The following is a 17,495-nucleotide window of genomic DNA, read 5'->3' as shown; positions in this document are numbered from 1 at the left end:
AACAACACAACACACCAATCTTTAAGTTGTGCATCTCTTCTACCACAATAATGAGGTAGAAAAGTTCACCTCAAACTCTAATTTACTTCATACACAGTCCTACATCACTTCACTCTTCTACTCAACTCAATGCCCTAAGACAAATTTTTACTTTTGGAAAGCACTTGAGCTTGTGTGAATTTTTTTTCTAAAAACACAAAACATTAAAAAATAGTCAGGAAAACTGATGTTGGAACAGTTGACAATCATGCCCACAGGAAAAGGCAATGGATTTTATGGAGCTATGTCTAAGCCCCTTCTAACTACCTTGGTTGTAAAAGAGTGTTTTAGAAGAGTATAAAGAGATTTCAAAGGCTTTATCCTCTGGCAGCTGAAGTATGTTAAAATATTTGACTGAGAATTCAATTTTTCTAATACATTTCAAATTTCATACTCCCTTCTGAATCAAGAAGCATTTCACAGTTCCACAGAATTCTTGCTACAGAGAAATGTAACAAGTCTAGCACAGCAGAATCTCTACAGCAATGTTTGCCATTTTCCCTAAAGACACACACTGCAGCACATCCCATGAGTTCCCAGCTTCAAGGGGAGAAGAGACAAAGTAGGATGTTTCTATCATGCAGGAAAGTCTGACTGACTGACTCGGATTTGGATTTTTTTTATTTTTTAACTACACAGAATCCCAAGCAATAATTTTGAAGACTCCTTTCCCCAGGGAGGCACACAGTGTTATATACTAGTATCGCAGATTTATTTAGAGACAGGAAGCTAAGGCAAAACATAAAGGCATCAAGAGGGCCAACACATCAGTTACTTAACTATCTACAGTTAACTGCTTTAATTTTTCTTCTCAGACATCTTCTTCATACAGCTGTGCTAAGGTAATCTTCCTTCCTCCTATACAGACCTGGAAGAAAGCCTTACTTTCCTCTCCTAGAAGCTAAAGAAGATAAAAAGCAAGCAAACAAACATAAACCAGAGGCTCACCTATTTTTATGTTTTTGGAGGTTTTTCTCACATCTTTCATCCAGCCTGTCAAACAGTATCAAGTAAGACAGCTGATAAAATATAAATGATGTTGACAATGATAACATATTTTCAAGCATTCTTCGAATGATGTAGCACAGCTTCATTATACACATCTTCCTGCCACAGACTAGGAGTTCATAATCCACCCAGACAGAACAACCTGTGATGCACAGAATCTGAAGCCATGAACCTGCACCACAGCATTCACAATTGTACAGCCTTACAATAGTCCCCACCCAGCCCCTCCCTGCTTAGTTCTACCTCACTAAGGAAAGCTACCCCAGTGCCTACTCAGAGTAACACTTCTGCAGCCATTAGGCATCACCTAGGAGGAATGTCTGATTTTCTTCAGATGGTACTTTAAAGTGTCCCATTCACTCCTCTTGGCAGCCATTGCATTAGGATGAATTTGTTAGTAGGCACTAACATGGTAAGAATTATAGCTATTTCAAATGAAATTTCACATTCAATCAACTTCAAAACCATGAACTAGTACATACTAGCTGAAATTTAATCTTGCTGCCACTTTCCTCGCAATGAAGGGAAAAAATTCTCTTCAAATTAAATTTCTCTTCCCTTTCTAAATAAATTCTCCTAAAGGTTTTGCAAAGGGAAAAAACCAAAACCCACAACAGGTAAATAAGTGCACAATACAACACCCAAGACTGTTTTTCACTGTACAAGATCTTTGTCCTTTCATTTTTTTAAGAGGGATTTTGTGGACAGCATGGTGGAAAAGCCAATCATTCTACTTACATTTTTTGACAAATAAAATATGTACACATATGGAAGCAGGTGAGGACAGAAATACATTCAATCTGAAGAAAACCCAAGAAACTGTAATGGATGAAAGTACTTCACTATGTGGCAGAGCCAGCAAAACCCACCTAGTATGCCAAATCTACCCAGTCTGCAACAATATTGCAATTCATATTCAAAGGAAAAAAAAACAACACCTTGATCAGCATCATGGAGCCCAGTGAACTGGAACCTTTCCTTCCCTCTCCTCTTCACTTGTAACCAAACTGGTGAGATTAGTGTAAATTTGTTTCCAAATATTTTAGCAATGTCATAGCCATGGTTGTTCCACTTGAAAAACAAAGGAGACAAAAAAAGTGAGAGACTCAGAAGTAAGATATACAGTTCACTTTACTTTTGACCAATATAAACTCTTTAACAGAAATGTAATCATCTGCTAGATCCCTACTTGTTCACTTGAGGAAACCTGCTGGGATATTGCTTTCATTTAAATAAAAAAGTACTCCTGAACTACAGCAACTGGCTTGTAGATTCCCACACAGTTTTAAATTTACAGACTCTGAATTTATGTTCAAGAGAACTTGAGAAAGGTGAAAATTTATAGGGCACCTATTTGTCTTTTGACCGGTGTAAGACAAAAACGAGTGAAGGGAGAGGAAAAACAATATACACCCTCCTAGAGGACCTAGACATCCTCTAAGAGACAGATGGGAGAACAAGGGTTTGAGACCCCCTGAACCCCACATCAAGTCTCAAATACTTCTCTGGCTATTTGACTGTATTTGACTAGCAGCCCCCATTACCATAAAAATACTTCTAAAACAGGGATGCAAACTTGCAGCACAGTCTGCTGCATATTCATTCAAAGCACAAATTTTATTTATTGTATCAACTTACAGGAGTAATATATCCCAGAACATCTCCTGAAAAATGTCGTTCCTTCATCTTCTTGGAGCAATAACTTTTATGTTCCAGTATAATATCCTTTGCTTTTGGATCCACAACTACCAATCCCCTGTCCTGAACATTTTTATCAGAATGCAGCTTCTGTGGAAAGAAGACAGTTATTAGAACCAGTTATATGAAACAGCCACTTTCAATGGCAACAGACTTTAAAAACAACAGCAAAACAAATCACTTCATTAAACTCTGAGCACTCCTTTTAAATGATGCAGAGCACTTTGATTTGAACTGAAACATACAAGTCCTCAGAAATTATTTGTCATCATCAGTAAACTTACTCTGTTTGTAAAAAGCATATAAACTTTGAGGGTAAAAAGCATATAAACAAAAACCAAAGCCCAAGACATTATAAGAGCAAAGAACATAATTTATGACAGCTAATGGTGCTGTTTTCTAACCAATGCTTTCTGTCATGTTACCCCCAAAATAATAAAAAGGGGTTAGGAGTTCTTAACCAAGAATTTGAAGGTAGCTTTTGAACTGGATATATTTTAGTCTGAGAATGCTGCACTGTGAAGGCTAAGATTTTAAACACTCTTCTTTAGGGAAGATGCTTCAACTGACCCAGCAGATAAAAACAGAACGAGAAGATCCAATGAGATGTTCATGGTGGGTATGCAGAAGCTATCTATTGATTAATTGTAAGGAATTTAGGGATATGGCCTGCCTTAACACCTTGTATTACCCCTCACTACCTGCAAATTTTGTAGATGTTGAGCAGTGATACAAAGTGACAGATGTACGTGCATAATGACAGGAAACAATAACATGCTCAGCAAGTGAAGAGAGTCTTCAGCATGCTGGCTGTGCTTGCTCTGATTATTGTGGGACTCTGAATCATTTCTGCCTGCAAAATAACAACTGATTAGAAAGCTCTTCAAAATCTTTCATCAGGATACAGCCTTCCCATTGGCAAGGCTCCATTCCACAGTAAATGCCCTAGAGCTCTTGGCCCAAACTACTGTTCCCCACCCTGGTTTCCAAAGGGATGGAAGTGTGTTCCCTGAGGGGACAAAAACTTCCTGTTTCTGCAACTTGCATAGAGGATAAAGCTCCAGAAGTCTACATTATATGTTTCAAGAAGTGAACCATTTGTGACACACAGAAAAGCTGAAGGAAAGGACAGTTTCAAGTTTTATCTGTGAGTATCAGCTTCAGTGGAAATGCATTAACACTGTTTAACAGAGGTAGAGGCCATTTACCAAAGTTCAATTCATTCACTTCGCATCTTAGATAAGACAAGAATTTCGGTTATTTCCCTTACCTTTTCCTCCAGTTTTTTTGTAGCACCTTTCTTTGCATCCGTTTTTGACAGGGTACCTTCAGCTAGCCAGCATACCATGGCAAGAGAAAGGGATGCACAGAGAAGCCTTATGCTGTTTTTCCCCATGTCAAGTTTCTCTTCTCCTGAACACATAAGGGTTCAAATCTCTGTGAACAGAGGAATATAACAGTTTCATTTGGTTTTCTTGTCTAAAAAAACTCAAGACATTTTCTTATCTTGTTCCATTTAGAATCAGACTTATTAAGGCAGTGCTTCTGCCCTGGCAACAAAAGCAGTGTATTGTGAGAGATTACTTCTAGTCTCAAACACCTTTTTTGTCCCTTGTTTTAGCAGCTGTATCACAGATGAAGTGGGTTGGACCCTTGCAGCTTCCTTTTTAAGGATAAGATAACATTTTTTTTCTGCTCCTACCTAGCCTGGTTGGTGTGTCATAAATTAATTAACAGATATAAAAAAATATAGCTATATGCTTACATGTGCCTTTACTGTAACAGCTGAGACCTTTGCTTTCAATTCCTTGCCAAGTCACTGATACAGAAATTGAAGAAAAAAAAAGGAGGGGGAGGGTGGGCATGTCCTTTTTGTCTAGAAGAATAAATTTGACAGTTTGCCCCAGCTCCAGATAAAGGAACTGAGAATTAGGAGACAATAGTTCTGTTGTGTGTTCATCTATCACACCTTTTATCTGTAGGAAGACTTTAAAAAAAAGTCAAATAAAGCCAGAGTTTGTTTTCCAATCTCTCCCAGTTAAAAGTTGCATTCTTTTCCAAGTCTGGCTCCCAGTAGTGAATAAGAAGAAAACAGGAAAAAAAATAATTTGGCATTTGGGGAACCAGGGCTCTAGATCTGTATCAAGCTGCTTCTCATAAATATGAGATCCTGATCGAGAAGAAAATAGGTTCTTTCCAATATTCTGAATTTTTGTTGAACTTAAAAAAAATATCTTGCTTTTTATATCACTCTACCACTCCTATTGAACGCCTACAAGCTCATTTCTACAAATCATCTTTATAATATTTGTTCTACTGGCACTGACAACAAATGCTGCTCAAAGTTTGAGTACTTAGTTCCAAACTTTCAAAACAGCAGGTGCAGGACCCCACAATAGGAAACTGAGCCTCTGAGTACTATGGCAGAAGGAACCTTAAGGCTTCAATGGAAATGTACTCAATGAAACAGACATGAAATCAACAACTCAACAAACTTGGTAGTATTTGGATGTGCCTGGCTTAACAGTGAGGTTTTAAAAACCAGAGGTATTTATTATAGGATTTAGGGATTCTGCAGGAAAAGAGAGCAATATTTGATTAGGCAACAAAGTAGAAGGATGATGGCAGAAGTGCTTGAAAAAAACAATGCCAGTATCACCAAAGAACATCAAAAACCTCCTGTACAAAATTATTTGAAGATTTTAGTCAAGTCTTTTATAAACAGCAAAAACAAAAATATCAGAAAGCCTTTACTATTTCTTGGATCCAGGGAGCGTGGTAAAAGCTGAATTGCTATACAGCTTGAAATTCCTATTATGAATAATTAAGGTCTTATGCTTCTAATTTGACTTCAAGGTCACTGGTAACCCTCTTATTCTCCACATTCTAAAAAATGAGACAAAGCAGGTTGCTTTTGATAGTATCTCCTATGTTCCATCTAGCTTGGCAAGATCTATAAACTATCACAGAGAGGAACAATTGAGAGCCTGAACAGTCAATACAAGTCTTAACTATTTGGACAGGATATCAATTCTCCCAGAAGCTCGTATATATCGATTTGGAGGTGTTTGATTTCAGTTTCAGAAACAATTAGCAACAGCATCACTTCCCTGAAAAGAAGATAATATCTAACAGCTGAAGAACAGAAGCTTAAAAAACCATCCCTGAACTCCAATTAGACATCAAAATGTGCTTATTTCCTTGACAGGATCATATCCATCTGTCAATTATTGTTAAGTCAACATCCACTCCTAGATTTAGCACTGAGCCTGTGGCAAATTGGTTTCTGCTACTGACAGTCCAGTATAAACTCTTGGTTGGACACTTATTTTAATAGTTTGTTCTTTAACAGCATCAATGAAAATAAAGTAGATGGGATTACTGTAACACAGAAGATGAATTGGTCAAACTTTAAATGCTCTTTAAGGAAAATATATGCATGCATTTTTCAAGCTTTACAAAACTAAATCCTCATCAAACTTTTCTTCTCTGAACTCTCTGCCATTTTTGAACACTATTCAAATTAGCTGAACTCGGAAGAACTGTCTGAGCTTGGCACTCTTTGTTTATCTCCTCTGTCGCTGCAAAATGCAAACAGAATTGAAAACTGCCTCTATGTGCTTGTCCAACTGATACTATGGACAACTTAACGCTTAAAACATCATCTGACAAACGGATCTGGAGCCTAGGTTTCTCTCCTAGCCAGGTCACAAACGTTGCTTAACCCCACCTCCACATGACGTAACATACTTTTGGAAAGCTGTTTTAAATTTACCTTAATTTTTAAAAGTAAAGCTAGCACAGATTTAGGCTGTCCGAAATAAGCAAGCAAAGAAACTAAATGGATGGTACACAACACGGAGTCAACGTTTATAGTTTATTTATAAATAAGAAACTAGATTCTAACTACATTTGCAGAAAGAACCTACATCACTTAGCAAAGGAAGGCCAACAGACATACTGCTGATGCGTTTTTAAATGAAAGCAACAAAACCTATACAGGGGAGTGAAGAGTGAGAATAAATCCGTTTCTAACCTGTGTAAACATTAAACCCTCCCCTCTTATAAAGTGCTCCACCTTGACGTTCAGAACTTCCTCCCACGCTCGCCCGACTCTCGAATACTAGGGAGCCCGCACGCCTGCCATGGCATCAACGCCGCTGCAGCCGCCCCGAGCTTGGCCCCGGCGGGGCGGCCCCGGCCTCCCCGGGCTGCCGCGCCACCCCCGCCGCGGCACGGCCGGGCCCCCGCCCCGCCGGAGCGCGGCCTCGCCCCCGCTCTTTTCCCGCTCTCCGTCCCTTCCCAGCCCTGCCGGGCCGCGACACCACGTACCGCCCGCCGCCGCCGCGGAAGTGCGGACGAGCGGCAGCGCCCCGCCCCGCCCCGCCGGCTCCGGGCAGCGCTGAGAGGGCGCCGGGCTGCGCCAACATGGCGGGGCCGGAGAGGCTGCGGCGGCGGGTCTCATTGACAGAGCCGCCACTGGGCTGGGCTGGCCCGGCCCGGCCGGACCCGGGACGCGGTGCTTTGGGGCTCATCAGTAGCTGAATAAAGGAAATGCTAGTAATGGTGTGATTCTAAATTCCCATAAAGAGCCTCTTGGTTTAGCCCAAGCTATAGCAAATTGATACAGCTCCAGGTCTAGCCTGAAGAGGAGGAAGTTCAGGGGTGACTTTATCGCTCACTACCCAAAAATAGGCTGTAGCCAGGTTGGGATCAGCCTCTTCTCACAGGCCACCAGCAACTCAAGAGGAAATGGCCTTAAGCTATGGCAGGGGAGGCAGCCTGGAGGAATTCCTCCACAGAAGGTGATAAGACATTCAGAGGGGCTGTCCAGGTAAGTGGTGGAGTCACCATCCCAGGAGGTGTCTAAGAAAAACTTAGAGCCGTGGTCTAGTTGACATAGTGAAGTTTGATCACAGGTTGGACTCAATAATCTCGAGATCTTTTTGAAACAAATTGTTTCTGTGATTCCGAGAAATAGTGTAGGTAAATCAAGAGCTTGGGCTAAAATGCACACACTGACCTGGAGGCAAAATGATGGTATAGGTAAGGCTGCGGAGAGTCTGCAGGCAGTACTGCTGACTCTGGGTGTGCAGAAAGGAGGGGTCAAATCTCAGATGGCTTTTAACAGACTCTAAAAGAAAAGATTGTGTTTAAAATTGAGTTTTTTATTTTCTTCTGCTTTGACCTTCTACAGTTTGTGTTTTTGCTTGCAGCATGGCTTGTGTTACCGCTATTTACTGCAGCAGAAATTTTGGTATAACCCTGTTATTTCACAGGCTGCTTGCAGGGACTACATACCCTATCAAAAGACTTGATAAAAAAATGGATGTGTTATATCATGATGTAGAGGCAAGGCCAGCATATCCTAGCAGTGCACTTCCCAACAGAAGCCTTCCTGTGGCCTGCTTTCTCTCTTGGTTACAGTTTGGTGCAACCTCCTAGAAGCTGAACTGCCCTCTTCTTTCATTCCCTCTTATGTAATGAAGATCTTCATGAGCATTCTTCAGCACTGAAAAGACAAATGGAAATATTTTTTCTCTGAACAAAAGCCTTGTCAGTGAAGAAGATGCATGGTCTTCTATGCCCAGATCCATCCCAAATTTCTGTAAATTTAGAGTTTCACGTAGCCTAACTTTGTCTTTTCTAGTGTTGAAAGCAACCCATCTGATACTCTGGCATGGCAGAAGGCATTGTGCTCTCTGTTACGGGATAATGAATGTTCAATATCAAGTACAGAAGCATGGTTGTGTGTGTGTGGTGGAGCCACGGATTCTGTTTAGTCCTGAGTTCATTTTGGTTCCAGTAATGGCTGGAATGATCATAAGGAGCAGAAGAAAACAATAACTGGTGAGACAAATGTGAGAGAAGTAACAAAGGGAAAGGAACAATTCCTTTTTTGTCATTCCCGCAACTGGATCCTCACCAGCTGAAAACACTCAGATGAATGGTGATAGTTTTATGAAGGTCAGTGCAATTATTAAAGCCTTTGTACCAAAGTGCAATGAAATTCTGAAAAAAAAATTTAATGTAACTCCCATATAAAATGGGAAGGAGGGCACAAACATTGTGGATTTGTTAGCAAACAAATGCGATGCCAAATGTTTTATGTAATAGGAAAATATTTATTGGTATCATCTCCCCTTTAATGCTGATCTTCCAGTAATTATAAATGTCTTAAATAATCATAACATCTTGGGATGGATAGAACCACTTATGGTTTTTTTTAGGCAGCCTGGTGTTTTATAGATGTTAGGCTCAAACCAAAATTTTACAGAATTACCAACTCAGTGTGTTTGCCAAGGGTTGTGTCTGGTGCAAGCTCTGTGCTGAGTAACAGCTGGGTTCACATTACAATGTTTCTTTCAGCCAGGATGCATCTAGAGACCATTACAGACTCTCTTTCCTCTAGACACCTATTATTCACATAAAATTTCTATCTTGTCCTTACCAAGACATCTGAAATGCACTACTAAGTTCTAAGTTACGAGGCAGTAAGGATAGACATGCCTACACATTTGTCCTGATTGCACAAGCCTTTGTTGAGGCAAAAAGACAGCAGGGTGAATATAGTGAAGCCTCAAAAGCCAGTCAAAGGAGGTTGACATAAAATAATCAGGGTATGTGTACTGCACACTGAGCCTCTTCAAATGAAACATTTAGCTGTATGCGGCAAAACTAGAGTCATCCAGATGCGTTAACCACTTGGATATTTTCCCAGTTCTCAAGAAGAATTTGCAGCTCATACTTAGCTTTGTACTGCCACAACTATTCTGCTGGCAGTATTTAAGCCACTGCTGAAAAGGCAGTTAAATACCTGCATGACTTGCAGTATTGACAGGAATACAGCCAGACAGGACTGACAGACTAAGCCTTTAGGTGTCACTGTGCTCTTAGGAGTAGAAAATAGCTCAACATTTTGGCTAGCTCAAAAACGATTTTTTTTTTTCTGATCACAAGAAAAAGCCTCATTTGGTGACATGGGAAGTTTTCATCTTCAAAGGTGCATGGAAATTATTATTAAGCACCAAAATCTATTTGTAAAGCTGTGAAAAAGGAAAGTGCTCTTCATGAAAGCCTACAAATAATCTGAGTTGAATAATAGACTAATTGTGCACGACTGCCTGTAGTTGCAGTTGGTCTACAAAATGGATCCAGGGACAAAGGGATAATTGCGTGACTACCACATGCTGTCATCCTGCCTTTCCATAGAGACTTGCACAACTAAAAAGTACTCATGTAACCATGTATCCTGAAAACACTCAGAATAGACCCTTGACGTATACAGCCACTGTCAGACAGATGGCATCAAGTATTATGTAGATCTTTATGAGAGAAAAATGTATCACAAAATTAAAGGTACTGGAGCTTGATGAATCTAAAGATGCAAGGTCTAGACAAGGAGAATTAACCACGGGAGCAAAGTATCCAGGGCAACAGTGAATTTGATTATATCAGAGCAAGACTCAGTGCCTTTCTGGAAGATAGACTGTAGCTAAAAGCTAGATATTGGGCTACATTCATTGGTGTAAAAAAACAAACAAACAAGCAAACAAACAAAAAAAACCCAAACAGATGAAATGCAATGGCTTGAAGTATGATGAAATAAAGGTGAAATGACTGATTGATCTCCAGTAGCCCTAAGTCCCATGATCCTACAAGTCATTATTCTCCAGTAAGCATACTAATCCCTTGCATCGTGATTGAAGCCCCCAGCACACTTGTGGCTAGGCAGTCTAGGCCAGTTTTGAGACCATTTGCACCTATTTTCAGGTGAAGATATTAAATGCTCTGCACAGTCCCACCTCTTTGGCATGTTTAAGACAGTTTAACCTTGAAATGTTTTCAGTCTCTGGAGTACGTGTGGTGTGGGACTGTGTCACTCCTCGTGTTTACAGCCATCAGGAGGAACATGTGGCCCTGGATGTGTAGGCCTGCACGCCCAGGGAGTCAGGCAGTGGGAATCTCTACATGAACACAGAACAACTGCGCCACTCGCACAGCCGATGGCAGGCTCACAAGGGCGATGTGCCTAAGGATGGAGCTGCACACAGCAGCCTCCGGCCTTGTCAGTGCTCACAGGGACTGTGCAGGGTACGTGCAGTAGATCCCGTGCACTGTTTTGGGGTCCCTTTTGAGGAGGAGGACCAAGGCACAGCCTCCTGCAGTCCACCCTGAGGAAAGCATGTTGTTACGGTCTATACCACTGAGAGTCTGTACCTTGCTCTTCACATTTGAAAATTAAGATTGCAGATCAATAGTCTGCTCAAAGCTTAAGTGATGAAGTGAAATTTCCCAGTATCTTTATCAGCCTCCCACTCCTTCTCCCTCAGCAGTTACGTTCTCTGAGGTGCCTGAGAAGCCCAGTATTTCACCTTCAAAAATCATCAAACTTCTCGGCCATTAGGGTCACGATGAGAGGAAGGGATTAGGCTGTTCCCGAGCAGGGAGCGTGCAGTGAATTCACCCACGGACACAGAGGCTGACGCTGCCCTGCCGCCCCTCGCCTCGGCCCGGGCCCGTTTGCCCTCACGGGCGGTGACTGGAAATTGCATCCCAGCAGCGGCACGGCCGATCCGTGGGGCCCAACCTCCAGCTATCCAGTCCTTTCGGGCCGCAGGGTCGCACGGGAGATGCCCGGGAGCGGGGGCACATCTCGGGGCACATCCCGGGGCACATCCCGGGGCATATCCCGGGGGCCGGGCGGGAACCGCGCCCGCCGCGGCTGCGGCACCGGGAGGCGCAGGGGGCCCGGCGCACCCGCGGCGCTCCCGCCTCCGCACGGCAGGTGGCGCCCGAGCAGCGCCCGCCCGGCGGCTGCGGGGGCGCGGGAGCCCCGGCGGCGCCTGCGCGCTGCGGAGGCGGCGGCGGCGGAGCGGCCTGAAGCAGCCCGCGGGGAGAGCGGGCGGCGGCTGCGGGGGTTCGGTGTGTCGCGTCCTAGGGCGGCAGTGATCGTGCGCCACGATGCCTGCGGTATCGAAGGGCGATGGCATGCGAGGCCTGGCGGTCTTCATTTCCGATATCCGCAACTGTGAGTGGCGCCGGGGCCGGGGCCTGGGCTGGGCCGCGGCGGCCGTCGCCATGGGCTGGTGCTCCGTGGGGCCGGGGCTTCACCCCTCGATCCCCTTCCCAGTGCTCCCCTCTTGCCCCTGACCCCCGCAGCGGGCAGCTCGGAGCGCTCCTGTCTCACGAAATGGCGACGCGCTCGGGGGGGCGGCGCGGCGGGGAGGGGGAGCAGCATAAAGCATTTGCCAGTGGGTTTGTGCGTTTTGGGTGGGTGGGTTGGGGTGTTTCCCTCCCCCTTCACCGCCCCTGTCACCCCCTTCGCCCGTCCTTGAGTGTCGCCGTGGCCTCCCCGACCGAGGGGGTGCCGGGGGTCGGTGCCGCCGTTGTTCGCGATGCGCCGGAGCGGTGCCGGGGCGCGGGTGGGTGCGCGGCGGGGCAGGGAGAGGCGTCCTGGGCTCCTTCCAGATCCCTGAGCGGCTCTCGGTTCATCACGTCACTGATGGAAAACAGGCCTCTGTAGGCGCCTGAGAGCAGGGCCCTCAGTGCGTATGTCTAGGCTTGGCTTAAATTGGCTTGAAGATTCTGCTTAGGTGGAAATCAGCGCTTGGGATCAGTGTAATTAAAAATGGGATGGAGGGGGGATGCCAGTAAGTCCCCGTCCCCCTCTCCGTCCCTCCCCCCCTCGAGAGATATGGGGGAGCGTGTCCGTGAGTGTGCAGTGGGAGAGGAGGAGTACAAATCTGCTGCTGCTCGGTGGAGGAGGGAAGGGGCATATGTTGGGGCACACCTCAGTGCTCAGTCTTCCTTTTTGTTCGAGAATTGCATACAATAGTTTAATATTAATCAGAGTTAGAGATCTAAGTGTATGATGTGGCAGGAATTGCCTGGGGAAGGGCTAAGGTCGCTGTGGTTGGTGTGATGAAACAGCTCTATTTTGTCCACCTGTGTGTCTCTGTAGATCACTTGAGGCTATTTTAAAAGCAGTGGAGGAATGGCATTAAGGTCTTCGCTCTAAAGATATGAACAGCTTTTGAGAATTTTTCAATGCAAATTATGTTATTCTGACTGGGCTTGCATTGGGATTACTTAGTCCCACTGGCTTGAAAAACTTCAAATTGATGATTTCTAATAAAAAAACTTGGCAAAGAAATTATATTGGTAAAATGAGACCATTTAATTGCAGCGTCTTTGTAATCAGGTGATTTGGACATTCAGTCGTGAACAAATTCAAGGTTAGTAATCTTCCTTAGAGCAGAAGCTGTTTGAATGAGGGGGTTTTTCTTTTTCAAAACAGAGTGCTGGTCCTTAGGTTGCTTTAGGCTTCACTCTGTGTGTAGAAGAAGAAGGCCTATAAAATGTGTAGTGTAGCAGTTCCAGGTTACACAAGTGCTCTTGTGCTTTGTCTAGCTGGCCTTGCTATTTAGTGAGCATTTTCAGTGTCCTGGTGTTCTGTGCAAGCTTCGTGTGTAACATAGTTCCACTTGGTGTCATAGCAGTTAAGACTTGTTAAGCTGTTCTATCTACCCAATACAATTCACAATGATTTTTTAATCATTGTTTTCATTGATTTAGCTAGAAACAGTACGACTTGATTCATTAGTGTTTCATATCTTGCAGTTGGTTAAATTTATCCATGCTTGTTTTTAGTGGAATTCACTAGAAGTAAATTCAAGAGAAGCATTTAGGCTCTTAGGTTTGTAACATGTGTTCAGGGATGTGAAATAACCAAATTTAATGTGATAGGATATAACAAATTAGGTACCTATTTCCCCACGAGGCTGTGTGGGAACAGAGCTGAAGCTACCTTCGTCCATATGGGACAACAAACCTCTCATGCTCTAGTTATCTTCAGGAGACACAAAGATGTAACCTACTGGCGATACAAATAGAATGTTAACTTTGACTCTTTAAACAAATACTGGTATATCTCAAATGTTTTGTCTCTGTCCAGACAGATGTTTGGGAGCTGTAATTACTTGTGTATCTTTCTTGTCTTCATAATGAAAAAAGTAGCAGCATCTTCCAAACAACTGCAGAAGAGCTGGTATTCCCACTAGTCGGTGATGTATGAAGCTTCCAAGTAGCTGTGAAAGGCATTTGAGCCTTCCCTTTAGTGGAGCTCTGAGTGCTGTCAGCTAACCCTGCGCTAGTGTACACAGAGTAAGATTCACAAAAGTGCTTCCTGGAGTATTCACGGAAATACTCTCTGGAGACTCTGGGCTCTGCAGGTACTGCTATTGGCTAAAGATCCCTCTTGGCTTCTTCGGTGAGGAGCTAGATGTTGTCAAGAACAAAAAGTAGCAGCTGTTGAGGTGAACAGCATCTTTTGACTAAGGAAAGAAAGCAAGTCTGCCTTTTCTGAGAAGGGAGGGAAGCTAAACCATGTGCAGCTCATGACCTCTATTCCTAGCCTTACAATTGGACTAAATATCTGATAGTTGCAGTAACACAGAAAGTTCTGCTGGCATTCTTAATTTCAATCCAAATTTTGGCTTTGCTGGACTCCTGTATCTGTTTTGAATACTGCCACAAAGGCCTGGCAGTTTTAGTTTGCCAATAGCCTTTCCAGATTATACATAATGGTGAAACATGGTGTGTATTGGGGGGATGTATGCACAGATAAGGATTCTACATTGTAGATGTTGCTGAAAAAGGAAAGTGCAGTTCTGTGCTGGCTGTGCTCGGATGTATGCACAACATGTGATTTCAAATAATTCAAGGAACCTAAACTTCTGGGGGATACTTCTGTAAATTTTGACTGTTTACCTTTGGAAATGCTCGATCTCCTTATATCAAGATTTATTTTTTTGATATTGTATCTACAATGTCTGCAGCGTTAAATAATGCAGGATTCTCTTACAGGTTGGATATATTACTGATTTGGGAGTGATGCCTGTCTTGCCTATCTTTGTACCAGTCTGCTACATAAGTCTTACTTGATAGCAGTTTTCAGTGTTTACAACTGTAGGTGATTGTGAACAAGCAGCTCGCACTACCAGCCTGTTTTTAATACTAAAAAGCTTGGTTGTCACTTCTGTGTTGTTTAGACATATTTTTGGCACATGGTTTATCTATTAAACTTCTTGATTTTTGTCTTAAATACTTCTATGTCAGATGTATTTTTTAGAGCAGACTATTTTAAAGTACACTGATTTCTCAAAAGTCTGTGATGTTTTTCATTAAAAACAGTTGGAATACTACTTGCAGCAGCAATTGTAAAATATTTCAAGGCTAAGAGAGGCTTCTTAGCACTTTGACTTTGCTCTAGTCTCTCTGAAGCTGTCATATTGAGTGTCTTCTTTCAAAATGAAATGTTCTTTATTCATACAAAGATCAAGTGAATTTTTGAAGTATGATAATACAAGAAAATGAATTATCCTTCAGTTCCTTATAGCTCTCCAGAATTTTGTTTCAGGGCAGCTTCTTATTGTAGGCTCTGCATTTTGCATATGGAGATCCTAGTGCAGATGGCAGATAAAAATATTTTTTAGGAAATAACCCTTTTAGATATCTGTCAATTTGCCAATAGATGCATGAACTTTTCTAGAGACTTGATCATTTGGATTGTTTTGTAACATATATGAATTACTACAGTAAGTAGGTTTTTAGCTTATCTTTCATAGACAGCAGAGAAGAGACAAGAAAACTACGGGTTGAAAGCCAAACTGCAGTACTTGATTAGGATAGCCCAGTTAATGAGTGCTTGGTTGGTGCAACTGAGAAAATAGTTAGGTGTGGCTATGCTGTACAAAAGATTGTGGTGGAGTGGAGCTGAAAGTTGTGAACCCTGTGGTTTGGTGAAGTGCGATCCTAACTTAGGAGTTCAGGTCAGGAAGAGTCCTTGTCACTGCATGGATTATGTGCCTCATGAACTAAAATCTAACAAGATCTTCATGTCGTACAAGCATATGGACTCCTGCAAGAAATATTTATTCTTAAATAGTATGTTAAGTCTTTTCTTGTGTATGTACTGCAGAGCTGCTGAAGCAATTTGCTTATGCAAGATGGTGCTTTATAAATTCTCCAGCTGTCTTAGCTGACACATAGAGCATCAGGAGTCTGTTTTCATTTTTTTGAGTACAGCTTTATGCTTATCTCACAATGAAATACTTTAAAGTCATTTGTCACTCAACCTATTCTGCTGCAGCAACAGTGCTCTCTGCTATTCACCCTGAAAACCAGGAAAGCTTGCTTTTCTCCTTTCATTTGCAGCCTGTAATGTAGAAATAGTTTCTATTACAGTAGTAAGTGTATTACTGGTAACCCCCTGCTCCACATTAAAATTGGGAAGTCAGTTCCTCTTAGGTTGATGAGATGTGTCTACGCAGGCAAAAGTTGCTTTTGTCAAAGGTTTGGAGGACAAGACAGTTCTTGATTTCCCTTGCTAGGTAACTGTCTTAACTTTTCAGTTTTGTCCCAGAAGTTGGACAGGCAGAAGAAGGATTCCTGGGTTTGTTCTCCAAATGTTTCTTTGTATGTTTTCTTCCAAGTTACTGTTTCTTTTTCCTCAGGCCAAATTTTTTCCTTAAATAAAATCCAACAAATATAATAAACAAAGGTCCATCTCTTCTCATAGGACTTAATGCATTAAATTTTCATTGTACTGGACAAGGGATAGTGTCCTGAAGCTGAACCTCCCAAAATGTGTCTTTGCTTCACTGCATTGGGACTGGTGCATCAGGTTACAGATCAGCAAGTGGGGATTGAAAAAAGATGATTCATTAAATTCATCATATGATGATCACCTGTTTGAATGGATGGTAGGTTATGAAGTGCATTGCAGGTGTAGGTAGGAGGGGCATGTACATGGATTAAATGACTGCATGGGTATGTATAGAGTTATTTTCTCTGTGGGAGCAGCCACCCAGTGAAACAAACTTCACATGGAGTGAGTTGAGCACATACAGCTGGATTTCGTTATCTGTAAGTAATTATTATACGTCAGTAATAAGCTGTCACTGTATAGGCTAAAGCTACTGCATTGCTCCTCTGAGGTGTGGGTTCTCGTTTGCATTGCATGTAGTGTTAAAGCAGAACTTGAAATACTTCTCTAGACAGTCAGAGACTTTTTTTACATGTATTCTTAGATTACTTACCTTTTGAAGAAATTGGAGGCAAAGCATCTTGGTTTGCTCTCCTGTCGCTTCTTCAGGGCTGTGGCAGTGCATCTAATATGGTCGGTTTCTGGCCTGAAAAAACAGCCCTAAGAATGTGCTATAATAAGCACTAAGTCTTGCATCACTTGCTACTATTTGCAGGAGAGTGCTTTAAGGAAAACACAATTAGCATGAGATTAGTCTGAGGAGGATCTCTAAAGCAAAACTGATGTTCTTCCCCTGGCTTCTCTGTCTTGGCTTGCTCCTGGTCATTTCAAAGAGCTCTGAGGGGCTGGGATTTTTTTTGTTAGTGTTTTTTTTTTAATGTTTGTTTAATTTGTGCATGTTTGGCTTAGAGGAGAGTAATGGAGGAGAGATAGTAAAGAGCTAGAATCTTTCATGTGACATCCAACCTCTCTATTAGAGACTCTGGACTGCTTAATTTGAAATCCTTTGTATAAAGACTGCCCATCAGGACTGATAAGAGGAAGCTAAGGACTATTGCAGAGATTATTACATATCTGCATTATTTAATGAGCTCAAAAGTATTTTAGGGTCCCTGAAGCAGTAGTTTAGAAGTGATAGCTAAACCAGGGTAGGCCTCAATCTGTTCTTCTTTTTGAACATGGACTAAGGAGGTAGAAGAGA

At 42.5% G+C, this 17,495-nt stretch overlaps 2 protein-coding genes across 5 annotated transcripts in view; one reads left to right on the top strand and one right to left on the bottom strand.

The window, feature by feature from the left end:
* CHID1 (chitinase domain containing 1) overlaps positions 1–6,983 on the bottom strand; it is a 96,683-nt gene extending 89,700 nt beyond the window's left edge. Inside the window, 5 exon segments of the mRNA XM_054515315.1 lie at positions 988–1,032; positions 1,986–2,118; positions 2,686–2,835; positions 4,016–4,182; positions 6,782–6,983. Of these exon segments, the coding sequence (XP_054371290.1) occupies positions 988–1,032; positions 1,986–2,118; positions 2,686–2,835; positions 4,016–4,168 (481 nt within the window). The 5' untranslated portion in view covers positions 4,169–4,182; positions 6,782–6,983.
* Positions 6,984–11,622: 4,639 nt separating this feature from the next.
* The window catches only part of AP2A2 (adaptor related protein complex 2 subunit alpha 2), a 44,438-nt gene continuing 38,565 nt past the window's right edge, over positions 11,623–17,495 (top strand). For all 4 annotated transcript variants that reach the window (XM_036383200.2, XM_036383196.2, XM_036383199.2 and 1 more), the window contains exon 1: positions 11,623–11,776. In XM_036383200.2, the coding sequence (XP_036239093.1) occupies positions 11,710–11,776 (67 nt within the window). In that variant the 5' untranslated portion in view covers positions 11,623–11,709. The remainder of the gene's footprint in view (positions 11,777–17,495) is intronic.

This window comes from Molothrus ater, chromosome 6 (assembly GCF_012460135.2).
Source record: "Molothrus ater isolate BHLD 08-10-18 breed brown headed cowbird chromosome 6, BPBGC_Mater_1.1, whole genome shotgun sequence".
NCBI classification, from domain to species: domain Eukaryota; kingdom Metazoa; phylum Chordata; class Aves; order Passeriformes; family Icteridae; genus Molothrus; species Molothrus ater.
Note: the sequence above shows the minus strand (reverse complement) of the source record. Positions and strands in the feature narration are given on the sequence as shown.